The sequence below is a fragment of the Amphibalanus amphitrite genome, unplaced genomic scaffold, assembly GCF_019059575.1.
Source record: "Amphibalanus amphitrite isolate SeventyFive unplaced genomic scaffold, NRLGWU_Aamphi_draft 000935F_arrow, whole genome shotgun sequence".
In the NCBI taxonomy this organism is placed as follows: Eukaryota; Metazoa; Arthropoda; class Thecostraca; order Balanomorpha; family Balanidae; genus Amphibalanus; species Amphibalanus amphitrite.
The window spans coordinates 222,645-250,259 of NW_024882429.1; the positions used below are offsets into that span (position 1 = coordinate 222,645).

General features: G+C 52.2%; 2 protein-coding genes across 9 annotated transcripts in view; both read right to left on the bottom strand.

The window, feature by feature from the left end:
* Positions 1–13,549, bottom strand: part of LOC122368273 (ubiquitin carboxyl-terminal hydrolase 2-like) — a 40,484-nt gene extending 26,935 nt beyond the window's left edge. The window contains exon 1 of one of the 3 annotated variants that reach the window (XM_043342056.1): positions 13,373–13,549. The gene's annotated coding sequence lies outside the window, so the exon portion shown is untranslated. Of the gene's footprint in view, positions 1–1,218; positions 1,342–9,234; positions 9,376–13,372 lie in introns of those variants that run through there. The other 2 variants (XM_043342057.1, XM_043342058.1) reach the window with 2 other exon arrangements.
* Positions 13,550–13,808: 259 nt separating this feature from the next.
* Positions 13,809–26,765, bottom strand: LOC122368272 (CCAAT/enhancer-binding protein zeta-like). 6 transcript variants are annotated; one of them, XM_043342052.1, is made up of 15 exons: positions 26,748–26,765; positions 22,254–22,320; positions 20,959–21,784; positions 20,527–20,665; positions 19,949–20,093; positions 19,306–19,451; positions 18,752–18,890; positions 18,258–18,466; positions 17,244–17,885; positions 16,816–16,947; positions 16,289–16,473; positions 15,521–15,652; positions 15,294–15,358; positions 14,873–14,972; positions 13,809–14,034 (listed from the first exon to the last, which is right to left on the bottom strand). In XM_043342052.1, exons 2-15 carry the CDS (start codon positions 22,272–22,274, stop codon positions 13,904–13,906), a joined length of 3,012 nt encoding a protein of 1,003 aa, XP_043197987.1. In that variant the 5' UTR covers positions 22,275–22,320; positions 26,748–26,765; the 3' UTR covers positions 13,809–13,903. The 6 variants fall into 6 exon arrangements, with proteins under 6 accessions (XP_043197987.1, XP_043197984.1, XP_043197988.1 ...); XM_043342049.1 differs by lacking the exon at positions 26,748–26,765 and adding an exon at positions 26,577–26,613; XM_043342053.1 differs by lacking the exon at positions 26,748–26,765 and adding an exon at positions 26,580–26,600.
* Positions 26,766–27,615: the final 850 nt, after the last annotated feature.

Here is a 27,615-nt window from a genome sequence, read left to right on the forward strand (position 1 = left end):
ACGTCTTTCATTTATAGCGACGCAGTGGGCAAGCTTTTTCAGAAATAGCCGCTTATGTAACCTCAGTTGTGGAAATATACAATATTCTTCGACGCCGCTGACATTTGAACTCACCACGGGTGGGCAGTATTATGATTGGAAATCAATCATTCGGCCCGATCTAGGCGAGGCCGGTCGACCAGGACGACGCCGTATGGACCGACGCAGAAGATGCGAGGGTCACCTGGCCCAGCCTTCATGCACCCTTATAGGGTGCCAAGCGGCCGCCAGAACCGCTACACGGGCCAGCGGGAGTCAGGAAGACGTCCTTTACATAGGGTATGGTGGTTCAGAATGTTAAACGGCCCGAGGCAAGAACAGTCGAGACTTACATAACTGGTGAGTTGTGACCACCCAGCGAGGTTTACAGAGGCAAAAGGTTAGCGGTGCTGACAGATAAATATTTGGATTTGTTTGGCACTGGGTGTGACATATTCAACGCGAAGACGTAATCTGGACGATGGCCTTCACCGCATATCGAAATTACGTCTCAGCATCGCTCAGTACGATAACAATTAGATAACGGTCGCGCTTCCGGACTTCAAGTGAGTTCACTGAGTACTTGGGGCAGAGAGCCTTATCCGATATCCGTATCCCGGTGCCAAATCCAGCAGAGAGCCCTGTTTGTGGCCCCCAATCGGCCTGTGTTGCTGACAGGCCACGGAGCCTCGGCTGAGGTCGAGCGAGTATGAACGCCACTGCTCTGCCTTGGCTCTACCGGCCGGGGTAGACCTCTGATCTCTCAGGGTCAGGGGCACCGGCACCCGGCACCCGTCTGTGACCCTGAGCAGCCAGTGAGACAGCACAGAGCTGCTGAATGAGAGAACCCACTGCGCAGCGATAGCTGCTGGGCGGCCTCGCTCACCTACGACGGAGGCGAGACCAGGCGACGGCAGGGAGAATCCCGGTTTAATTCCGTGCCGCTGTATGCGCACACATGCGCATATGTTATTAATTAGAAACGACACGTTAAAGTTGGCACGACCCTGTTAGCCGTGTGCTAGCACTTAGCATTTCGCTCGGTGTTAGAGTCTAGGGTGCACCGTCATTCTGATGGCAGACTATTCGTCATTGACCTTCTGCGTTCACACAATACGAAGTCGAAACCAACCAGCTGTTCACCCTCCTCCACAAACCCCCACTACGGTAACGCAGTCCTGTCCGACCACGTCAGCTCACCGGCTCTTCAGCGCTCAGCCACTCTGCTGACCTCGAGTGGCGGACGGACCGGGATATCGGAGACCTACATCGGTCCAAGGTCGCGCCAAGCACCACCTCCTGCCGCACACCGGCACCGTGTCCGCTGCGCGTATTTACAAATTGCAACCGAGCTCCGCCGTAGGGTATTTTATTTCCGCCGTAGTGTATTTCACTTAGGGGATTTTCTACCATACATCTGCCTGAGCTTAGGGTAATTACAATTTGTCGGTGACGTTAAAAAATGATGCACCTTTTTTCGCAGTATAGGATATCGCATGTGCATATTTCTGCCTTTTTGGGTGCGGTTTATCGGTTTTTCGTGAGTAACTCGCGTAAAACCGTCCGATCGCGACGAAACTTTCAATGCCCCCGATTTTATCAATTTTACACCTACCCTGAAAATTTCATGACCCTGACCCAAATGACCTTTGACCTGTGACCTATTTCTCGAGACCATGTTTGGCCCGAATCGCGATTCGGCGTATGTCGGCTCGCATTAGCCGCGCGGTTGCAGTTTTCACGTGGTTTCAAGCGTTGAAACATGTGATATGATGCTGGTCCCATGCATTTGGGTGGGTGTGAAGGTCACCTGAAGGTCAGGTCAGCTCAATGACCTTTGATGACCTCGGTTCCTTTTTCGAGTTTTACATGTTTCTAGGCTAGTTTTTGGAGCTTATTTCGAATTTATCAACCATTTGAACATTACAGGGGGTGTAACGAAATTATCCGGACACCTTTATTCCCGCTGTAATTAAAAAGCAAAACAATCTGGTACTTTTTCTTTTAACTGAGCTTGTAGCCACCTTTCATAAAAACACAGTGATGACTGATGAATGTTCTGGAGCATTTCAGCCAATGGATTCTCCAGCACACTGGCTTTGATGCGGATCAACGCCGTCTAAACCTGTGCCTGCGGTTGAGCAGTGCTTATGGCGGGTGGCTCTTCATATACCTCCTGCTGAACAAGAGCCCACAGGTTTTCGATTGAATTGGGATCGCGACTTTTTCCAAGTCATAAGCGTTAGCCCAGAATGGTTGAAGGTTCTATCGGCATCACTTCCCGTCCTTTTAGGGACTTTTAAGTAGCGCGCCGCCCCGCATGAAGACAGCGTGGCTTGAATCAGGCATCAGTGCGCGTTCAGAAACCGTGCCCTCCTATGCCGTCTGGTTGAGCGCCTCCAATCATGCTCCACCACCTTCCCTGGAAAAGCTCCACCCTTGCCTATGGGGCAAAATATAAGGGACAAAAACACCAAACAAGACAGATAAAAACAAAGCAAAATTAACTCATTACCTAATGAAATTCAGGCTTGAGCAAAAATATAGGTAATAGGTATCTATGTCAAATTAGAATGAAAGATTAAAATCAACCTGACCAGGCCTTACGGTCTGACCTGGTCCTAACCACCTTACTTCGCCAATTCAACCTAGCCTACCGCAATACCTGCAGAGGTAGGTACCTTCCTGGAAAAATGACGCCCAGGGAGGTGACTGTCCAACTTATTGGAATACTACCATGATTGCTTGTCAAAATGTGTGTCATCATGCTCTTGTTTGACAAGTGATGTATAATAAATGTGATATTCAATAATTATCTCCTGACTGCTGACTGTTGAGTGATCAAAATATTCAAATAATCAGGGTACAATGCTGTGCATAGTGCACACTAATCATGTTGTTTTTGTGTAGGCCCTCTGCACATTGTTGTGTGCACCTTAAGTAAAAAAGTGACTGGTGGTACATGACAAAAGGTTGTGCAACTGTGAAGTTCATGCCCTTGGTCAAGCTGGTGCCAAATGACTATAGCTATAGCAGGATCAGTGAGGGTTGTAGACATGACACATACATTGTGCATTGAAGATATTGGCACAAAGTTCATCCGTAATTACTATGCTTAACACCTAATGTAAGAAGCGACATAAATGCCCAGATGATAAAACTCTCTGGTCAATATCACACAAATTTATTGACATACTTTGCAGGTACATATTTACATTCATGGCAAAATATACTTTTGATTTGATTCAGAAACTAGTTGCTAGTAAGCTTGCATTTTTGTAGGTACAACAACGACCATATATTGAATCATAAAAAACCATCTCATGGCATTCATCACATACCTTTTTACCGAACAAGTACCTAGCTACCATGCAATGATTCTAAAATTTTCCGCAATCCATCTATATCTCAACTGACACAATGAATTTGAAATACCCTAACAAAACCTATAACTGTACATAAAAAGAATGCAATACTACAAGAACTATGAATTTCTGAAGTTATCCTCACATGCTGGAACGTTGAAACTCTACTTTTGTCATCCATTTCCACGTTTGATTGAGCCATCATATCGAACTGCTTTCGTTCTTCAGTCACAAGCTTTCGCACAAATCTTGAATTTTTACACATCATCTCGAACCATGCTCCAGTCTTTCCAACAAGGTACTATGTAACCTCAAAACAATTTTGATTTGTTACAACAGCTTCAGATCATGATAGGCTTGAGGTTTGTTACACCATTTGCCAGACAAATCTCTACAAAATGTGCATCAATTCCCAAACTAAGTAATTGATCATATCAGTATTTGTAGTTTCCACACGATGTTTCATAATACTATTCTATGTTTATATAAAGAAACTCAAATAATCCACAAATTGTTATTGAAACACTCCCACTTCAAGAATTCACAGCAATAACAGTACAAGTTCAGAAGCAAACAAAGATTGCGCCAGATTTCGTATGAAACGCGCCATCGTCCTGAAGTTTCTACCACAGACGGTAGTTCAACCGCAGCCGTAGTGCGAAAACCCCTGCCCACCTTACCCCACGGCGGAGCTCGGTTGCAATTTGTAAATACGCGTCCGCTGCCAGCTAGCCGGTGCCGACTGGCCCGGCTGTGTGCGTGCACCGGCGACTCTACTGCGTAGAAGAAGGTTCGCGGTGTTTTCGGCGCTGGAAAGTGAGTCGGGAACTGCGCCGGAGTGGCTGGTATGATCGGTGATCACGCCTGCTGTTGGATGGCGAGTCCGTACGCCGGTTGGAGGGTCACAGGGTGTGACCACTGGCCACGCCACCACAGGGTCACAGGGTCCGACGGCGGACACTGCAGTTGTGGAGAGCCGTTCCCAGAAACGGAGCGGCAGCTCAGTTTCTCGGAACGCTCGTGAGTAGTGAGACAACTAACTACTGACCGTCTGTGAGCTGCGCCCACCACGCACGAATCGCCTCACCAGACTCATTCGCTGCAGACCCCATCGTCCGCCTACTGTCCCCCTTCCGGCAGACTGGGGGCGGGGAGAGTTCAGTCCACTGGGTGGGGCGCAGGAGTCTGGGTCACATCACAGCGGTACAGCACCCGTTCAGGCTCAGCCTTCACCGGCCTACAGCTGACCTTCGCCGACCGTACTTTGGGCGTCTGGTGCTCCATATTTATGTTCAGTTCCACCCAACTTATGGCCCACTTCAGTCTACGTAAACTTTCCCGTTCATTCAGCTCAGACCAGTCCGCACCAGATCATGACCTGTTCTATCGACCTAAATTAACGGCCAGCCGGTTCAAATCAGCCATTCTAATACAGCCAGGTCAGGTAGCATGCCTAAAACCAGCATATGATCAGCCTCAGTCATAGGTGAGCGTTCCTGAGAGCTCAGTCCATTCATCCTCGATCCAGCCAGGGCTAGTATGTAGATAAGCTTCTGTGCAATTAGGCTCTGCACAGTCCGTTCCTCCCCAGTCCTTCATCCATGACCCGGGCGCAGGTGTCCCGTCCTCCAGTCCTGCCCACGGCCCCACCCCAGCCGGCCTAGATTAGCCGCCCGTCCCACCGCCGCGCCACTCACTGGGCGTAGAGAGCCAGTCCAGATTGGCCGCTGGAAAGTACATAAACCTTCACTAGCCGGCGGCCAAACACACGCCCAGACGGCGGCTGTGCGCAGAGTACACACAGCCGGATATTCGAGTGCAGGTTTTATATGGGGCAGGCGGGACCGAGACGGGATGCGGGTGAGGGACCGGGGAAGGATATGGGATATACAAGGGACAAAGGGGACATGCATGGGACATGGTCTCACGGAAGACACAGGAAGGACATGAGACACGCACTGGACGGACTGAAAGTGAGTTAGAAATAGAATGCCCCTTCAGGTGAAAGGGGCATGCAGCAGACAGGAGTTCGAAGTCGGCTCGCGCTCGCACTGCAGACAGCAGTGCGAGCCGACTCCGAAACTCGGTCACTCGCGCTCATGGTAAACAAACTGAAACGACTACAACTCGTGATGGGCGTATCTCTGAATGACACCTCGTGCCCGCTGCACCCGATAGCTCAGTGTCTCAGATTGTGAGCAGTCTCTGAGTTATCTGGCAGTGGGTGGATGTAAGGCAAGCAAGGAACCTGTGATCAGGCCGTGCCGCAGTGAGATGCTGTGAACCTAGCGGTTGACAGGTAGAGTAAGCTCAGAGAGCTCCTGTGTGCTTTTAGGCACGGTGCAATAAACGTTGCGTAGACCGTGGTAAGTGCATGCGGTGATACTTCATGTCTAACCTACGTCTATTTAGCGAGTTGCATGCTCAGCTCTCGAGGTAGGACACGCCCCTGAACCGCCCACCGGAACCGTGACGCGAGTCTCAGGCGGATGACGGCACAATATTACAGCTGAGTCGGAGACACTCTATACCGCAGCGGGGCCCACCGCACCCTAACAACACTTTCCGGCCGCGCCGCGCGACCCTCCCAGCACCCGACCTCAGCGACCACGGCCTCAGCAGCAGCAGCGGCCCAGCAACAGGGGCGTGCCTGCCGTCCAGCCGGCCGGCGACAGGCCCGCGTGACGTCACCATGACGAGCCGTGACGTCACAGGCCCCTGAAGGAGCCCGGAGAAACTGGCTCGGACTGCCGGTCAGGTGTGGAGGTCTGCCGATACCTGGGTATCACAGCTCCGGCATCACGACTGTTCTCCCTGAATTCTGACAAGCACAGGTTTAGAGAAAAAAAACCCTCGGACAGCCCAAGGCCATCAGAAGTCGAGAGAGCGCACATCTGTCAGGAATATTTGCATACAACTACGGAGTTCCAAGAGAGTCAAAAAATAAAAATGAAAATGTTGATAAAACCAAACAAATTTTTATCATAGCGAGCGTAGGCGTGACTGACCCATTTCGCCCACGTTCCTACAAGACTGGAATCCAGACGATCAGGTCCGGTCTGTTTGAACAGCTGGGCGGCCGGTCTGCAGGCACGGCTGCAGAGTGTAGTGGATGGTTCGCAGTTCGCACTCTTCCCAGTACTGGGGCGGTGTGGCTAGAGTGAGCAAATTAGCAGACCGGGGCCGGGGGAGGGGAATCGGTGCACTGTAGGTCACGAATCGGGTGCAGGCTGGCGCTCTTTGGTCAGCCAGTCGGTCAGTTGGAGTGTTCCGTCCGTCAGTCAATGCGTCAGCGAGTCAGTCTGTCAGTCAAACAGTCGCCCGGTCAGTCCAGTCAGTCAGTCAGTCAGTCGGCCAGTCACGCGTCTCCCGCATGCCTCGTCGCCTGAGCCCCCGTGAGCCGCTCTGCCCGGCTGAAGTCGGCTCGGAGAGAGCCTGCTCACCGGCCCGTCCACCAAATATGGCTCCGACACCACACCGCGGCGGCGTCCCGACTGGTCGCCAGGGCCGGCCGGGCGGGCGCGAGCGGGCCACGTCACTGCTGTCCGGCCGGCCGGCGCGGCGTCTCGGACAGTTCTGACAGCCCGACCGGACAGCCCGACAACGCCACAGGTGGGAGGCCGCCGCAAAACCCAGATGGACTAACTTGGAGAGATAAAACTCGCTCCAGCGCTGCCGGCAGTTTTATGACTCTGATTCAATGATCGGGAGTGGTTAGTTAGCGAACTGCAGAGGTAAGCGGTGTTGTGCGTCTGCGGTGAGCCGGTTTGGGCCGGTTCGGTGGGGCGACCGCCGACCCACTGCCGGACGTCTGACGTCACAGGAGCGGATGGACTGGGAACGAGGGCGGCACGGATGGCTCGGCACGCGTCCGCCGCCGGGCAGAGCGCGGAGAGAGAGAGAGAGAGAGAGAGAGAGAGAGAGAGAGAGAGAGAGAGAGAGAGAGAGAGAGAGAGAGAGAGAGAGAGAGAGAGAGAGAGAGAGAGAGAGAGAGAGAGAGAGAGAGAGAGAGAGAGAGAGAGAGAGAGAGAGAGAGAGATAGAGAGAGAGAGAGCGGAGGGGTGAGACGGCGGGAGGAGGGCTGCTAAGTCACCTGTGACGGTTGGTCAGACGCCGGAGGACGGTCGATCATAGCCCATCTCTCGGCCGACTGACTGATACACGAGGAGCTACATAATCTTCGCCAGTTCTCCATACTGGCAGGTAGCACGGCCGGTTCGTCGTCATCACATCAACTCAACCACGGCTTAGCTCGATCAGTCACAACAGCAGATCCGCCAATAGGCCAACGCTCACGCACCTGCGCGTATACACAGCATACGTGGGTGAATGTCCGCATATGCGTGTGCCGAGGAGGGGATTATGTCTACCGAGCACAACAGGTGTGGTACGGCACGTGCCGCTTCCCCACCGGAGCTCAGAGGGACGGAAATAGCGTCACCGGATCTGCAGAGTGCACCGTCGACCCTGCACAGTGCACCGGACGTGCAGCAGCCTCTCCCCCCCTCTGCTCGATGGAATAACTTCACATACGGGATACGGCCGTGGTGCATCGCTCTGCTGGTTCAGTCAGAGGCACAGATTCTGTGCTGTTTGTGCGGTGAAACACCCTACGGGTTGGCATCGAATGAAAAATATGAGACCCGCTACGAACATCTTCGCTCATCTTAGCCGCATTCTACGCAGAGGAGGGAAAATGACCTCTGGTCGGTCGGTCACCTCGGTAACCTCTGGAATGCAAAAGGCACGATGAGAAGTCACATGAATATGGGCGACAGCATCAGAATGGCATCAGACCTCGTCAGCCTTCAGCCTCTTGTCTCAAGCACGTCACAACAGACGCATTCAGTCAAAGTCAAGTCCTGTCTTTCTCAAATGTCAAAAGTCATGATAAGAGCGCACTGAACAATCTCAGAGGAGACAAAACAACCAGTGAAACAAACAGAACCGCTCACAAGAACTCCACGTGGTGGCATTGATAAGACAAGCTCAACAAGTGCGGGGGAACAGAGTCCAACTCAGAATAAACCAACACTCGCTGAACGACCCAGGGTCAGACAATGGTTTGTGTCAGTATAACGAGCGCCTGTCACGGCTGGGAGACGCGCACGGTCCGGTCGCCGGGTGGCCTTGAGAACAGGAGGGGGTGGGGCGCCCGCAGCTCCAGCCACCGCGACTGAAATCCGCCCATCGCGGGGCGAAAGGTGCGCCGAGATTTACCACCTGGAAGAATAAGGGGAATCGAAACCCAGTGAAATAGATAAGATCGTTTCACCAACGCACCTAAAAACTGAGGCGAAAAAAACATGTTGGTGTGGCTACGCAAAGCAGCCACACCAACATGTTTTTTCGCCTCAGCTTTTAGGTGCATCTGCGGCATTCAGCATCTGCCCCAAACATGTTGGTGTGGCTACGCAAAGCAGCCACGAGTTTCAAATAAATGCCAGCGTATCACGCTCTTTGAGCCACGGTAGTCCATCCAATCGGTTTGCCTCTGCATGTTTCGAAAGTCAGCAGTTTCAGAAGTCGCTCCTTCCTTTACCGGCCTGAAATTCGGCATCTGCCCAAATTCCAACGATGAATAGCTCAGTTGAAGACCCGAGCATCTCGCAGGAGAAAGGGGGCGTTTCCTTTTTCAGTCTTCCAGCCCAAGAGCTCATTTCCTTCGGCTAAGAAACTTCTTTACCCTCTATGCACCTAAAAATCGCATCTGAACTCGTCCCCGACGCCTACTCAGCCCAAGCACCGGTAAGTAATAGAGTGAAGGCAGCAAGAGCCTGCAGACGTGCGCGAGGACTCTCGACCTGCCCCGCCCCCTAGCGGACATCTCAGCTCCAACACCCCAACCTACCTGTAGATTGGTTAGCTCCCGCCTGATTTGCTCAGGTCACAGCTCGCTCTGAAGCAGCACACTCCTTCACCGGTATCCTCGTGTCAGACGCTCTGCACGGACACCCCGTATCGTGCCTTGCGATGAGCCGATGTCTACTGACGCCCGGCCGGCGCGCCGGCACCGGCGGCGGCCGTGACGGCCTGTGACGTCATCGGTGACGTAGCGGCCGGGCGGCGGCAGGCTCCGGAATGCGGTGGGCGTGCCAGCGCGAGCGACGCCGGCGAGAGGAGGCGAGAGGAGAGCACGGGCCGACGCTGACGGGCCAACGCTGCCGTGCGGGGTGCAAACTCGGCCTCAGGCTCAGTGCTCATTCTCAAGCTCAGCTACCGCGGCTCCCGATCAATGCTCAAACTCAGCTGTTGTAGCAGCACGGGCTCAAACTGAGCTCTGCTGCTCAAGGCTGAAGCTTGGCCAGCCGCCGCTGAGGGTTAAGGCTCAAAATTCAGCACCTGACAGCTTTCGCCGCTCAGAGCTCAGGCTAAGCTATCAGAACATCCGGTGGACGGATCAGTCACGCAAGTCCCCAGTGCGCCGATCGCTATGCCCTCTGTAGGCAGAAGTTCACAGCCATGGACAGCGAGAAAGACAGGGCTGAGGATTGAGGAGAGGAACGTGGTGAAACTACCCGGCCTTGCCTGTAGAGGACGGGGCTCGGCCAACCACTCTGGTTATGGTGTTTGACACAAGACGTTTACATAATGTCAAGCCTGTGAGGTAATACTTCAGCTGTTTATCAGCAGTTTATCTAAAAAAGAAGCTAAGTAACACTGATGCATTGTCGGCGCGTTAACTGTAATCTTCTGTTATCTGTTCGAGTCGACAATCGACTTCAAGCTTCAAACGAGCTCAAAACTAGGCCTTGTCCTTCTCTAGACACACCAGAAACATCCCTAACCTCTGAACCAATCGCCTTGTTTCGCTTTCGTCTCCTTTTCAAATACCATTCCAACAGTTCGGGACGGCCGATCAAAAGCCGTCACTGCCCAAGATCACAGACACAGGTGGTCGGTCCCCAACACTGACAGGAAGTGGGACGTACTGGCGGGAGCGTTGTAAACGTGAGTGGTAAAGGGGGAGGCGAGGGAGACAGGCCGGAAATGACAGGTGCGGCGCGACACGTCTCCCCCAGCCGAATTCCTCCTCAGAGGGTGGGCTAGGTGAGTCACCTGGAGGAGTTACGAGTTATGCGAGTCACCTGTTTGGTAGCCCACCGAAAGTTTGGATTCATTAGTACGGTTTTCAGTGTTAACAAAACACACTCAACACGGGGTATTTGGACGCATACGGCCTACGTAATACATATCCTGACTATGTAGTGTTTAATGGGATGACAGGATCGAAAAATGTTCGAAGCAGTCTCCAGTGCAGTGTTCTTTGTTTAGCAAATGAGATGATAAATATGACAACCGATGACACATAGCCAAAACAAAAATATTTGGTTTGCTCGGTTTCATGTTATGTAAACATTACTTCAACACAAGAATACGAGCCCGATGACCCATCTACCACTTAGTACCAATGAAGCCTGCCTTTATCATAAATAAACCAAGAACCGGGCATCGACTGAACAAGGCTGACCGCAGTGACTAATAAAAGGTGAATGTTATCAACAAAGACTGAGATGACACACCGAGAGATGAGAGGTAACGGCTTCAGTCCTGCTGGGGGTCAGTGACGATCGTCTTGGAATGGGGTCTGTCTGTATGACGTCCTGGACGTCGCCGCAACGGCTGGCTCTTCCGTCCGGGGGTGGTGAGGGCCGTACTGGACTGAGGAATAGCTGACAGCAGCCTTGGACTTGAAGTCTGGCTCTTTCATTCTGCCCGGGACGGTTATGGTGCCCTGGACTGACATCTGGCTGGCTGTCTAACGCCCTGCACTGGCAGCCAGCTCTTCTCTCTGCCATGGCCCGTTGACCTTGGTGTGCTGCCGCCCCGTGGCCTCTGGCGGCCCTCTGGCGAGGACAGGTCAGCGGCGGGGCACCGGTGGGTGCGGAGTTGGCACCCGTCGCCCGCTCAGGTTACCGTGCCGTCCCGTCGGTGGCGATGGAGGCTCCACACTGGGACGTCGTCGGTCGGACTCGGCACTCGCCACAAATGGAACGGCTCCAGTGCAATAAGAACGGTGAATCAGTTTCGGAGGGCTGTTCACGGGCCCTGTGTGCGGTCGGACCGCACACAGCCTCCAAGCTCCGCCCACTGCGTCCCTAGGTCAGCCTTCCGTCACCGCACACAGCGACCGCTGTGGCCGGTCGGGACTGGCCACAGCGGACCGTCCACCGCACGCAGCCGTGAAGTCAGAGCCGCCTACCCATCCCCTACCCCCACGCCTGCTGGACGCACCGCACACACCGCACGCAGCGGTGTGCGGTGCCCGTGAACACCCCTCGGGTCTGTGTATCGACTCCACAGAAATAACTCACGGAAAAGATGCAGCTTCACCACTTAAATGTTTATACCGCGTCCACGCCGCTCCCCAATGCCGCAGCTCTTTGGTCGACACTGTTTTATTGCAGAATCGGATTGCAAATTGCGATGATTGAAGTAAATTGACACTCCTCGACGGTTTGGCCATAACATGTCAATTGTCGATAAACAAAATGGATGGAAACGGGATCCAACGGGACGACCCTCTGCTGACATATGAGACTCTATGGTGACAGATGATCGCAAATGCTCAGCCGCGTCCGCAATGCTCAATGCTCAATGCCAGCCATCCCAATCCCCAACCACGTTGGTCTCTGCTCAGTACAGACCAAATCGCCTCCCACTTCCCAAGGCCTAATGGACAGCTGTCAGAACGAAGGCCTTCTCCGAAATGCCGGATAAATGGGAACGCAGAGCGTCATCATTCACCTAATTCTGACTCATTTCACACACGGTGCAAAACTAACATCCCCTCACTTCCTGGAAGTGGGCTCAGCGCCTCTCCACCAGCGCCAGAGTCAGTCACGGTCCTGGCCAGTTTCCCCGGTCTGGGACCGTCGGAGCAGTGCCAGCACCCGTGTCACCTCCGCCAACGTAAACGGAATAACCGAGCTGCCGCCAGTCGGGTGGGAGGCTGGTGGCTCAGTCAACAGGTAGATAACTACTCAGCCAGCTAGCAGCTACCCACTCAGTCAACAGGTAGATAATTACTCAGTCAAAGGGTAATTGTCCAAAGGTCATGGGCCAACAGGCAGCTAGAAGCTTTCCAGTGCCCATTCAGCCAATAGGTATCCACTCAGCGAACAGAAGCTGTTGACTGAGTAGCTGATTGACTGACCTGTAGCTCAGCCAATAGGTAGCTACCCACTCAAACAGGTAGGTAATCACTAGGAGCTTCCCGCTCAGCCAAAAGGTAGCTAACTAGTTAGCTATCCACTCATCCACCCACCCACCCACTCACTCACCCACTCAGCTAATGCATCCGGAACGATGAGATTACACTGGGGGTGGGCCAGGCTACGCTGGAATTTTGCAATGTAATGGAGTCATGGCTGACGCCAACGGCGGAGCAGCGATGAAGTGGTGGCAAAACCCTGCTAACTTCGGTCGGTCAGAGGTCCTCGCCTGCAGGTAGCAAAGCTATAAATGGAGCACAAGTACTGCAATATTGAAATGGTTTCCGACGTCACCGGTTCCGTTTTAGAACTCGCTCATGTAATACTGGCTGAGAGCTCTGGATGGCTTTGGTATTTTTTTTTTTCTAAAAAAAAACATGGGAACAGGCGCAAACAGGCGCAAAATTTTCACTTGATCCGATGAAAGCATCAGTCTCCAATAGACTACTTACTCCATGATCTGGACTCCAACAGACGGCAAGTCAAGTTTAATAAATAATATCAGTCGCAAATGGAGCATATCGAACTTAGCCGACAGGCTACCAAGGAAATGAATCCAATAATCCAACAGTGGCAACAATGAATCCAATCAGGATTGTAGGGGCAGAGCGGTTTGCAGTAGTAAGAAGTACTTTGCAGGTTCAATAGTACTAATTCGGTCCCACCCTATTGTCTCCCAGCCCACCATTCCATTAAAATCACCTAAACCAGTCCCCACCCCACCTCCCTCCCACCCCCCACCTCCATCCCCTGGCGGCAGTGCCGGCGACTGACCTCTCAGTGCTCTGGTCCGGTCGGCGGTACGGGTCACCCATGTCGGCCGTTGACCGCCGTCCCCGCTCAGGTCACCTCGGCTCGGCTCTCAGCCCTGCCCGCGGACACTGCCGACAGGCCGGCGGAGGAGCGGCGCGGCGCGACACGGGCGGCTCGGCTGCCAGCACAGAAATAGACACCCCGCCACCACCACCGGCACCACACTCGGCCGTCAGACACCAGCGCCGTGTCATCTCCAGCTGGGGCACATCAGAAACACTCTGGTACTCCAGAGAGTGTCTGACACTCATCACTCCGCTAATCCATTGTATGAGAATAACTCATATTACCCTGACGATGACAGGAGTATCTAGCATGCTTTGAGCCTCCCAGCAGTAGCAAATTCACTTCAGACACCCACACTGGGTTAAGAGCTCCCCCGGAACACACACAGAAATAGCAGACACGATGAGCATATATTTGTCAATATATCTAACCATGAACAAGGCGACACGAGTGTGGCACTCCCTCCCTCCCCACTGCACCCCGAAGCTACTTCGAGCGACGGCCCCGCGCGCCGCCCGCCCTCTTGGCCTTGTGCTTCCCTCTCCGGTCGATCTTCCCTGATCCCTGGCGGCGCCGTTTCCCAGAGCCGCTCTCTTCCCACTGCAGTTGGTGACGATCTGAGGGAGACAGGTCAGGTCAGGTCACGTAACGGAGAGACCACGGGTTGGGACAGTCACATAGGAGATAAACTATGAGAAAGGTCAAGTGAGGTGGGGCATACCAACAAAACAAGAGTGGTTATGCCTGGATAAATGTTTTCAGATGTTAGTACAGAAAGCGCAGTCACAGAGATGATAACTTGTTTCCTCTGATATATACGGACAAGGAAGGCAGTAACCTATGGCTAAGTGAACCGACAAGATTGAGTAGGCTAATGGGAACAGGTGGCCGGGCCGGGACCACGCATATCAATCACGAGACGGGATGGACCCGACTTGATAGCAAGCACGATACGAATAACATAGCAGGCCAGTTTAGTGGGCTCGAATACATACAACTAATCTCTTTGTCAAGACATGCTTACTTGGCCATCACAAAAATCAGTGGGGCGATGCTCGACCTTCGAGGCATCAGTTACTATCGACCATATCAGATAGGACGCATCACGTCATTTTAAAGCACCTGGGTTCTGAGCGCACAAGATACACACTGATACAGGCTGCAAAAGTACAGAGCTGTAATGAATGAGTCAAAACGGAACTGTCACATTCCGTCAGCACTTTGCTTTGTGACGTGCCTTCCACACAACCTGTGGGTTGATTGTGAGGCTGGCTAGACAAAATGCAAACGCCATGTTATTGAAATGCAGAAATTGCTAGGCCCCGGGAATGATCGGACACGCTAAGCCCAAACACGGTCCCCAAGCTTGATGGCTAGGTGAGCTAACTAATGGTAATACACATCGACACAACCACACCGACCGTAGTCACAAAGACCCAGATCCCGCGCACTCACTGGTTTTGCCGGCCGCCTCCGCCGCCTCGCTGGCCTCAACCCCCTCCTCCAGTAGCTCGGAGAAATCATCAGCTGAGGCGAACAGATCGGAGACGTCTCCCTGTCGCCGAGCACGGGGGTGAGGCCAAACTCGGGGCAGATGGGGAGAGGCTGTCCCACCGCGGCCTGGCCAACAAGCCTGGCTGGGTTTAACGAAACAGTGCAGCGCAGAGCGCAGATGGGGTGGCAGTGAATGAATCGATCATTTCTGTTGAATGGCTAGAGTCGTTATGGAAAAGCTGTGCAGAGTCAAGAGGTCATTTGGGAAGGTTGGCGCAGATATGGATTAAGTGTTCAAGAAAATCAAATTACCACGTCAGGGTTGCCTATAGCTTTTTACCGGAGTTCGTATGCAATTACAACATGTTGTGGTACCACTTACCTTTCCACCTTTCCGCTTGCCTGCCATTGACGACGATTTGAACTTCTTGGCTGGGACAGCGAATTCTGAAAATACCAAAAACATCGTTAGTAGAACACTTCGCTCGCTAGTCGCTGCCTTCAATGTGCATTGACGATCAACAACAACAACAACAACAACAAAACTGGTGACATATTCTTTATCGGTTTTCCCTCATCAGCTCTCACCAGATGAGGATGAGAACTCACCTTCGTCATCGTCTACATCCTCCCCAAGACTGTCCTCCATGTCATCATCATCGTCGTCCTCTCCGAGATCCAGCTCGTCATCGTCATCATCGTCAGAGCCCGGAGCGAGCTGGTCTCCGTCGCCTTCTTCATCTGTGGACGGTGGTGGTCAGGAAGGGTTAGCCACGATGCGTCGCGACAACTCAACAGGTGGACGGGCCGGCCATACAGCCCGGCGACATTAAAGCTGTAAAGAGCATTGGATTTCGACACCCTCGACGCGCTGGTCTAAAACAATCAATAAGTAGCGTGACTATATGCAAGACTTCCGGCACTGCTGGAAGATAAAACTGGAATTAAAAAAACATGAAAAACAGGCACATCTACATATACCAGAATCTTCACAGAGCATCCCCATAGTTGCGGCAACCGCCACCAGGGGCGTTGGGGTCGCGAGCGGCTGTGACCGCTCGCGGGTCACCAGTCTGGCCGCGTACTGGGAAGTAGCCAGCTAGCCGCCTTGATGGCGGCTAGCTGGCTAGATGTATCGCGGTGGTGACGCGTCTGGCGGAGTTCCCGGTTTCATGCTATGCTATGTTTATGTTTGTTTGAAAACAATACTGTCAGCCCAGGTGACGACTGACGGTGCCTGCAACGCCAGTTTTTTTTAACCGACCATCAATGCACACAAGGCGGCTGCTCCGGTAACCTCAGCTTGACAAGCGTGTCCGTTCACACTCAACACACTCACCCCGTATCATATCCCAAACATCGTGCCCGTACACCTACCCTCCGAGCCGGGCTCGGCGCCTCCGTCGGCCATCTCGGCCAGAAAGTCGACGCCATCGGCCTTCTTTCCGAAGAATCCGTCCAGGAACGAGTCGAACGCCTCGTCGGTGACGTCGCCGGACTCGTCGGTGATTCGCGGCGCCGGGTCGGCCGTTCCCAGCTTCTCGGCTCGCCACGAGAAGTACCTGTGACATGGAGGGGGGGGGGGGGGGGGAGGGCATGATGAGCACCACGACATGAGCTGGGGGCATGGAGAAAGTTGAAATTTAGAGGAGTCGCTCCCGATATTTACAAAAACGCATCAATCTCTTTCGTCAGTGAAAATGCGTGTTACAAAGACTTTAACGTAGGGGCTAAATGATATAAGCATAAACAAATAAAATCAGCCGACCACGGCATTTTCTTAGGAGAGGGGCGCACTATTGAAGAAAATCGTGATAAATTACCACGCCCAGGGCAACTCAACAAATCATTAACTCTCATTACATAAACATACTCTCAACATTCATCGATTGATATCGACTCACTTGTGGAAGAAGCGCTCGTCGTGCGGCACCTGGCTGGTCGGAAGGCGCGCGTATCCGGCGGCGTTCACCGGCAGACGGCGAGCCTCCTCTGTACCCGAGCGGGCCGAGGCCTTCGGGTTCTTGTAGCAGAACCTGACAGGGAAGGGGACATATGGTCAGACGGTCATGTAACTTAACTTGGTCAGACGGGTTTAGCCTCTGGTGATGTGACATTCAGTGATATCGCCTGGCACACATCTTTTTAACAATTATAAATAAATTTAGCCAGAATGATGACAGATGAGAATATGCGAGAAGCAAGACATTCATGTCGCACTTGATTGAGTTGTCATTCAAAATCGGCTGGCCACCAGCCTGAGGCAGCGCTATACATACTCTGCTATCAGAGTCAGCAGAGCGTGGCTACGGAGACCAGGCCAATCGCTCACCTGTTGAGGAAGTGCATCAGCTGGAAGTCGTGCAGCGGATTGCCGGTGTAGGTCGGTTTCTGCCCGGTCAGCAGTTGTCCAGCGAACAGCGCCAGGGTCGGGTGTAGGTGGCGCGCCAGTGGGGCCAGCTCGTGCAGCGCCGCTCGCTCCGCGCGACACCAGCGCGGCTCCCTGTACAGCGGATCATACCGTCTCCTCTCCCGGCCGGCCGCGGCGGCTCCGCCAGTCGCCACGAACTGCCAGCCGGCCGGCGGCGGGGGAGCGGCCGCCGGGCCGTCCTGGTCTCCCCCTCCCTCTCCCTCCTCATCAGACAAAGGCACATCCCTGGGCGTCTCCTCATCATCCTCTGCCTCTCCGTCCGGCCGGTCGGACCACGACTCGGCCGGCGGCGCGGGCAGACCTGACAGCCGTGCCAGCTCGGGCCGGCGCTTCAGCAACTCTGACACGAGCAGCAGCACACTGCAGGCCAGCGCCGCCGTCTGGTGTAGACACGCCTGCAGGAGGCGCTTGATGAAGGCGCGGGCGCGCGGCTCGCACGGATCCAGACGGATGGAGCGGTACACCAGGTTCAGGAAGTCTGCCACCTTCTGCGAGGTGGCCAGACCCGGATGGACCAGCTTCTTGTACAGCGTGCTGTAGTATCTGTGGACGGACGACGTGAAGAACATAAGTGAAGAGCATTGCTGAAGAGCATTGCTCACAGACAGCAGAAAGGGAGCAGCTGCACCATAGGTTGTGAAATCGCAAACCAACACAAATCAAGAGAGAACTTTTAAACGTGATGTGTAGTGCGTATATGCGCACGAAAAAAATGGAGAGCAGAGACTAGACCATAATACTTTGCTTCCACCTTCTCATGGTCCTTTGGTTTGTCGATTTCATATCTCCCAGTCCCCATTAACCCATCACTGAGTGCCGTTTCTCTCAGTCTCCCCTCTTCAAGTCTCACATACTACTGCTCACCCAACCTCACAATCTATCTCACCCACTTTCACCTACCTAACCACTTCTCACCTATCAGTCGGCTCCGTCTGTCCGCCTGCCGTGGTCAGTCTGAACATGAGCAGCAGCGCCTGCGTGGCCACTCCAAAGTTGGCCAGCTGGGCGATGTGGTGTAGCGGGTGGACATACTGCTGCAGCTGCTCCCCCACGAGACGGGCGCGGCCCACACAGCCCGACAGGCCCGTCAGCAGGGCGCGCATCAGACGCGCGTCCAGCTCCGCCTGGCGGTAAAAAGGGGAGAATAGGCAGATGGTGAGTTGATAAGGAATGGGAGGAAAACAATCTATACAATCTACCCCATTTAGAGCGCAGTCATTACCAAATCAAACACAAATACAAACCATGAGCATAAACTTCCGCCTATTTTTATTTAATTACGTCAATGATCGATCTCACACCTGCAAATAGGGCACAAAAAACGCAAAACTCCAACCCCCACTGCCAGCCCCACAGGCTAAAGCACAGCCTATCCGATTGACGACGCAGCTCAGTCTCCGGAATCTCACCTGTTTAACGCAGGCACGGAAGAATCCCACGTAGATTTTGACGATGCGTTGCGCCAACGCTTCGTCGCCTTCGTCGGAGAACTGCACTTGTGAGAGGAAGGTCACTCCGTAGAACTGGACGCGCTTACCGACGTTCTGCCTGCGAGGACATGATACACGATGTCAGTACGATCGGTGACAGCATACATTTACAAAGTTAGAAGGGTAGAAAGTTCCCGGAGCTGATAACGCTCTATCAATAAGGCATCCCGTCGGAGGAGATAAGTTATTCAACCCACTAATACGGGTAAATACCGATGTAACCAGGCGGCACGTGAGGCTGCACCAGTCATCCCACCATGTGTTATAAAGCACCGAATTTCATATAAATATTCTGAACTCACAAAGGATTTCACTCCACCTAACTATACCAACCCAATGCAAATGCACCAACACTTCATCCACAATCTTCCCAAAGGAAAATAGCTCAGCCACAGTCATGTTCATTGTTCACCCTTGTCCCCATCTCATCCCATTCCTTCGCAATGGGCCTCTATTGCGATGCATACACGCACCTGAAGAGCAGCCGCTCCACCTCTTTGACGACCACCGTGCGCATGGCCGGGTGAGCGCGGAGCAGGGCACCCAGCCGGCGCACCGCCAGACACGCCACCGACTTCTTCTCGTCGCCGAGCTTGTTCACAAGCACCTCCAACAATCTCTGAAGGCACACGGGATAGAACAGACTGAGTTGTAGCGCACTCTACAGACACGTCACAAAGACGTGTTCACGAGCACCTCCAGCAGCCTCTGTAAACATGCCGAATAGAACATGAGCTAATCAGAAACAGCGGACAGACTTAACGCAGAATGCCAGGCCGAGACTAGTGCTGCCACCTTCTAACCCAACTTAACGTAAGTACCGTACCTTGCAGACGAGATAAACCCCGAACTTAGTTAATCCATGTGAAAGTAACTATAAACGCCATGCACTGTTCACATGAAGCAGTAAAATGACTATTCCTAAATAGTATCCGTTCCGTCGCAGGCGTGACATCAACCCCATCCCCTTCCCGATGAACTGGCGACCACAGACCTGCTCCATCCCTAGATAAGCTGTCAGCAGCTGGGAAAGCGTGATCATAGACCACTACACACGGATAGAGGTAAAGGGATATGTCCCCTCCATTTCTGACCTGCCCGGCGACCGCGACTGACCTGTTCCAGCTCGGGGTGGGCGACCAGCAGCTGAAAGAGCGTGTTCACACCGTGTTTGCGGGTCTTCTCCAGAGTATCGTGCGACATCTCTCGGACCCGGCCGACAAAGTCGGAGTACACAGACTTCAGGCGCTCCTCAAACAGCCTGTGGAGAGTGGCGAACACATGGGTGTCTCAGGCTGTGGAGAAGCAGCAGTGGTGGCGGCGGTAAATTATATACGTGTAGTTAGGGAGCTCAGTTATTTGCAGCCCAGAGCATTCGGCGGCGGTCAGCAAAAGGAGAGTAGACTTGTGCCGCCACCTAGCGTCATCTGTTCAAAGCTAACCGCAGCGGAGCCGGCGTTTCTCCATGGCGAAGAAAATTACACCGAGACGGACCACATAAGACAAATCGCATTTTCTGTCTCTGAGTTCTGACATCAGTCGATGTATCCCAATAACAAGCTCTCCCTACACGCTGATTGACCTTGGGATTACAACAGGCTCACAAAAAAATGAGCCGGGATTTCCATGACAGATGATTCCTAGCCCACTACAAGTCCGCTACACGTCTACACGTCTGATCGCCACGGACTCACCACAGCATGAGCTGGCGCCTCCTGATGGCCGGGTCGCCCCCAGATATACGCTGCAGCGCTCCGAGAGGCTGCTGCTTGAACAGCTTCAGTTTCCGACCCGGCGGCAGCAGATGGGTGCCGAACGAGTTGGCCAGCATCTCTGTAACATAGAGCATCTGTTTAGTCATTTCATTGGGCATAATTAGCGATTTTCAACACATAGCAACTCATGGCAAGTGAGCCAGTAAACAAAACCCACCTACAAGCCGAACCATGAGTTGTATTGGAGTGATATGCTATTATTGGAATTGTGCCAGAAAATAGGAACTGGAAAAGAATACGAATACTCAGTGCATTGACTACCTAAACACAATCACACCTGAGCTCAACCGCAGTCTACCACACGTTCAGGCACTCCACAACAACCACCCCACCAACCAGCTCGGTACTCACGCATGGCCTGCATGGCGTGTCCCTTCCCCTTGGCCGCCACCATTCGGACGGTGTCCTCGATCAGGTGTAGCGCCACCAGCGGTCGGCTGGCCAGCAGCGCCTGCCGCGCCGCCAGCTTATCCGACACAGTACCCGAGGTGAGAACCGTCTGTGTCCAGCCCGACTGACCGCCGCCACCGTCCGCCTTGAACGCCTTCACGGCCTGCGCCAGCGCTGCGGACGCTTCCTGGAGGAGCGCTCCGGCCGCCGGGGGAGGAACCGGCGCAGCGTCCGCGTCTTCAGTCACGGAGTTCTGGTACCATTTGGTTACACCGCTGGAGGTACCGCTCGAGGTGGTGGGTACCGGCGGGGGGCTGCTGGTGTCGTCAGCCGTGGAGCTGGAGATCTGGTCCACCTGTACCGCCGCATCTCCGTCCGTCTGCTGCGAGCGACGGCCAGACTTCCGCTTACGGGCCTTCCGAGATTCCTTTGGGGTCGATGGAGAGCTCTCGATTTCGTCAGCAGGTCGGTCGCTGGACTGTTTTGTGGCACCGGTGGTGGCACGGCGTCCCTTACCCTTTCCTCCATCAGGGGTGCGTTGGCCTTTTCCCTTATCTCCATCTGGGGTGTGATGACCCTTCCCCTTCTTTGTATCAGGGGTGTGGCGAGCTTGTTTCTTATCGCCACCAGCAGCAGCACCATCGAACTTGGGCTTTCGCTCGTTCTGCTTTACTTGTTTGCGTTTCTGGGCTGATTTGACTGGTTTATCACTGGGTGAATCATCGTCAGAGGCTATGTGAATATTGCTGAACTTCTCAAAGCCAAGCTGACTTACAAAGTCCTTGACCTGAAAAAGAGACAGACATGATTTCAAGGCAAATATAAAACAGACGAAGCAGCTAAATGGTACAATCAATCAACGTTCCAATTGAAATAAGGTCTTTGCCATTATCTAGTATTGAAAGGCGGCATAAAACAGAAGGGTAAAAAATGTTCTACAAGTTGTCAACTGACTAGACACACTGAAATTCAGTTTTGTTCACTGAGTCTTGTGACAGAAAATCATGCTGCTGTGACTTTGTTTCTGCAAACCCCAGTCTCTGAATTCCTAATTAGAATAGCCTGGCAGTGAAGTATCCACTCTATCACTATTTCTCTTTCACCTCACACACACACCCAATACAAACTACCAGGTCAGACATGTAAAGAATGTAAAGAATATAAAAATGAAAAGCCAATGTTGATGAGGCAAAACAGTCACACAAAAGCTGGAGTGCAGATTTATGCAATAACAAATACACAAATTGAAAACTTGCCTCTCCTTGCAGATCGTCCATTTCTATCTATTTTTTCTTTTTTCTTTTGCACAGACTTCAACTTTTCCTGCAAAAGGCAGGCATTCAGTAAAATAGGGACCCTGTTCGGTCGCTGTTTTTATATCAGCGTGCTGTCGGTTTTCCCCATATAAGGAAGTTATTGCTGGCACGGCTTGGCCTCTCATTGGTCTAACGAATAGACCACTTGAATTCGACCAATGAGGAGCCAAGAAGTAGCAGCATGGTCGCAGCCTGCTGATAAATAAACGGGGTGCGAACAGGGCCAGGGTTAAATATGAAAATGAATAGGATGACACAAATATTTGCTTCTCTGGTTAGCTGTTAGGTATACTTGCCACTACTCACTTAAGTTAACTATGAAGAAAAGTGAGACAATTCAATCCAAAAAGACTGCACAATAGGATGAATTACATGCCATTGTTATATGTTCCAAAGTAAGCGGTAATGGAATGCTTTGACCTTGCCTGTATGCTTATTACTTTCAATTCCATAAATGATCTTATGCAACACCACTTGCACTGACTTTTCTTTTAAATGACATTCAGAACCAGCTGCAGTGTCAAGGCATTTGTCAATGCTTCTCCAAAATCACCCTGCTCACAGCTGTCTTTTCCCCCTGTCAGTGGTCAAATGCTTTGAATTTTGTTAGATCATCACTGTATGAAAAGGGACTTTATTGTCCATCCATGATCCACACAAATGCACAGGAACTTTTTTGGTGAGGTGACAACTCCCTCACATCACAAACTGGAGCTTGGGCTTTCACCCATTAACCATTAGCAACACCCATCATTCCATTCCACTATCAATCTAATTTTTGTGCTATTATGAGTATTACTTCTCTGATCTCTCATCCACAGCTCAAATACTCAAGAGTCTCCTTCTCCATTTTGCCATGTCTATTGCAAGAACCTACTTCACTTCTGGTGGTGGGGCTAAGATGGTTAAATAGGTTCGGGACCCCTCAACAGATGAAACAATTTCTTTTTGAAAAATATGATTGTGCAAGAAACATGAATCAGAATTGGGAGCAGCAATGCTAAAATGCAACTATTTATTTCCATTCTTACAGGGCCTGGTAGCCTTGGTAGGTAGGCACACCAATAAAAGCATTAACTTCTTAAATGACCGATTGGGGGGGGAGATAGGTTGGAACATAGACCAGTGATATTGGTATATTGCATGCTCATTTTATTCCTTCCCTACGTCCCAACTGGAAAAAATGCCTCCACTACGCTGAAGTTCTCGGCGGAGGTGATGCGCCGAAATTTCGGAGCAAGGGTTTATGCGCCAAAATTATTTCACCAAGCCATGCTTCATGCGCCGAAAATTTTCAAGGCTTACTGATGGCTGCAGGCTGTAGCCACGCACTTTTCGTCGAGGGGGGGGGGGCTGGCGTGTGTGTGTGTGGCTGTCTTCCAGTGACTACTGTCTACAGACGGTTGTTGGCACGGTCGACGGGATCGGGCAAACAATAGACATCAGCAGGCCATGCGGGACCGAGCACCAGCGTTCGCTATCACAAAATCTCCTGACTCACAAACTCACTGGCATGTTCCATAACGTAACCTTTATTTTGTTGCCCGGCTCTGATCAGCAGTAGTGCCCAGCCGGTGACTGACGCCTGACGGGGCCTTCAACAGGCGTGGTGCAAGCACGGCCGATGGGATCGGGCAGATACCAGGCCACGCGGGACCGATTGCCAGCGTCCGCTCGCAAACCACACGCCGGAAATACAGGAATCACAACGGTCAATACGCACACGATAGCATACGTTATCTGAACTAGGGAATCCGACAATCCATAACCTCACTCTCGACCGGTGAACTGTTCCCGCCGTGGGAGAGTCACAATCAGGTTCACTGAACATGACTTAAATACCCTGAGACGAACACGAGACAAGATAAGTGATATTTAAGATGTTTAACTCCCGAAGACATTTAATCCTCGCCGGCCGAGGGGGGGTGGGTGCCACCCCCTGCATAGGCGGTCCCAGGGGGGGGGGGCCACGGGGGCCATGGCCCCCCCTTTGGTGCTGAAAGGTGGGGCCATACTATCTTTTGGCCCCACCTTTCAGATCGAACAAAAGTCCTAGAAAAGCTTTTCGTATGTTTCATTTTCTTTCTTGCGCCATCAAAGGACGTAAATTTCACTCATGAGTGGGCTCAGTTTCGCATTCTGTCAATTTGGCGGTCAGCGTCGCTGGCACCGGTTCACGAGTATGGCCGGATCGTATACGGAATATCAGCGTGGGTTTACTTGAGGCTCTCGTAGGCCCAGCAATGGCTGGCATGAGACCCTCTTCGGCAGTGGCAGGTGGGCCCTGCTAAAGGAGATTGGCTCTAAGACACTAAAGTAAGACCTCATGGGTTGGTGCTGTGCACCTTAGGAAGCCCAGTGGTGACGCCGTATGCCGGCTTGGTTTCGCGGGATTGGCGTGGGACCTCCGGGGCCTGCATAGAGTTTGCGTGAGCTAGTATGTAATCTCAGATGCATGTGTGTAATGTGTACACAGTGGCGGTCGCGAGGGGGGGGGGGGGCAAACAACCAATGGGCCCCCATATAGGTGTATGGGGCCCTGGCAATTATTCGATCGTCACGAGGCTCAAAAAACCCACGCCCAGCTATTAATATAGCTCCCACACCGGTCTTTGAGCGTCTTACACTGACCTCTGAGGGAACTTCAGTGGCGTTCAAGCGCCCACGTTGACCGCTAAGAGCCTACATCAACCTCTGAGGCCCCACATCTGGCTTATGAGGGGCCCTAACCGGCCTCAGGGGCCCCAACCGGCGTCTGAGGGTCTCACACCGGTCTCTGGTGGCCTTATTTCTGTCTCTGGTGTCCCAAGACGAACCTTTAGGTGCCAATGAGGGCCCCGCACTGGCTGCTGAAGACCCGATGCCGGCCTCTAAGGGCCTGCATTGGCCTCTGAGGAGAGCCTATCTTGGCCTTTGAGGGCCCTCTGCTGGCCTCTGGGGTCCAACAACGGCTCATGCCGCCTGCCGGTCTTTTAGGGCCCCACGCTGACCTCTGAGGGCCCATGTTGGCCTGTAATGAGTAAGGACCCACATTAGCCTCTGAGAGCCCAACTCGGTCTCTGATGGTCTCAAACTACTGGCCTTTGTAGTTTGCAGGCCCTGTACTGGTCTCTGAGGGCCCTAAACTGGCCTCTACGTGAAAACATACATGGGTGGGTTTCTGAAGATCAGAAGGCTCACGCAGTCTCCGGCACAGCCTTACGTTGGTCCTGATCGAGATTACTTTATGTCCTGATGGTCCCGCGCAGATTCCCTCATATTTCGACGTCGGGACCCTATGAGCCGGTGTGGGTCCTGGGGCTGGCAGAGACTGGTGAAGTCCTTAGGGCTCAGGGCCAGTCTTTTTAGCAGTAGGACTAGGCAGATTGAGTGAGCCCCAATAGAGCCGTTGCGAAGCCCCGCAGGAGTCGCGCGCGGCCCACAGATGCCAATTTTGAAAGCTCGGAATCTGTGGGGGTCTCCAGAGGTCGGTGTACCTACTCTCTCCCGCCGCCACACAACTAGTTACCTATATGGGTAAATGTCATAGTCTGAAAATGCTCTCTGGGTTTCACATGCTTGTTCAAAGCAAGAGGTATCTCTACTTTTCCGAATTGTTTTATAGTGGTAAGGTCATGAATCCGCGTGCCTGACCTTCCAGTATACCTATGCTACACCGATCCGTCGTCATGGTGCAGTGGCCCGACCACAGGACGGGAAATGGAACTGGTGATTTTGCCTTAAATTGAGCTTAAATATTTCACGTAAGAATGAGATGGACGAAGCAAAGTAATGCCAACTGCGCGGCGCCTCGTGGACGTAAAAAAAATAGCCGATCAACCCCCCCCCCTCCCGGTGACGGATAAATGTTATGTCCCGCGAGTGTGACTTTGGCCCCCCCTTTTGCTAGCGGCTGCGTCCGCCAGTGACCCCCTGACGGTTTTTTTCGCGATTTACGCCGAAGTACGCCGAAAATTTCGGCGCAAGCCGTCGATTTACGCCGAAGTACGCCGAAAATTTTCGGCGCAAACGCCCAACTACGCTCGAGTTCTCGACGAAAGCGTGCATTTTTTCCAGTCGGGCCCTACGTGAGCCAGTCGTCAGTGCCAGTGCATGTCAGTTTTCCCCTGCGAAAGCTCTAAAAGGTATACTTTGTACTTAGCCTTATATATCATATCACACCCATATCACGATTGCCAAAACTTGTACAATTAGCCATGCAAATTAGGTAAATATCGTTAAAATCAAGGTAAAAATTGACATAGTCAACGCGCGACGACACACAACACAATCCACGTGCACGCAACTGGCATCTCGAATCTATTCAACCATTCATGCTTTTGTATGCTAGCGAAAAGGTGATTGGAGCTGAGAACAAGAAAACGTGCTCTATAAGCTACTTTTTGGAAAAAAAAAAACGGAACAAATAGTGCATGGACGCGTTTCGATTATTAAATCTTCATCAGCATGACATAATCACAGAGAAAACAAGATATATTATATCTTGTTTTCTCTGTGATTATGTCACGTGCATCAAGTGCTATGATATTCAGATTCACTTTCAAATGCACATTAAAAAAAACTCACCAAATGCAAAGTTTTGGCTACCATCGTGTAGCCAGGAAAGCCCTGATTCTGAAAATATATATCCCAATACATGACACTCAATAGTTTGAGAGATATACCTGTTTTCCTTTTGAAGGTCATTCAAGGTCATATAGTGGTAGGTCATCAAAAAAACTCACCAATATACACCAAAATTACAGGATATATAGTCCAAAGCAGCCTCCATCGAATGGTGGTAATCACTATTCATGACACTTCTGCGTTTTTGGTACAGGGGCTATTTTTATTTTCAAATGCCTATCTCGCTAATGTTAACACTGCCTGACTTAAAGGCCAATAACTCCCAAAGTACATCACCGTTCTCTTTCATCTTTTGGTGACACGTTTGCAAGGCCCTAAGGCAGTTTTTGGTCAAGTGCCTACCCATGACGCCTTCCCAAATCGTTTGTACGCGGGTTTGAAAATTTGATATTTTTGGTCATACGGCCAAAGTCAACAAAAAAGAACTCGCCAATATGCACAAAAATTACAGGATATATAGTCCAAAGTGACCTCCATCGAATGGTGGTAGTCTCTATTCATGACACTTCTGCGTTTTTGGTACAGCGGCCACATTGATATTCAAATGCCTATCTCGATAATGTTAACACTGCCTGACTTAAAGGCCAATAACTCCCAAGGTACATCACCGTTCTCTTTCATCTTTTAATGACACGTTTGCAAGGCCCTAAGGCAGTTTTTGGTCAAGTGCCTACCC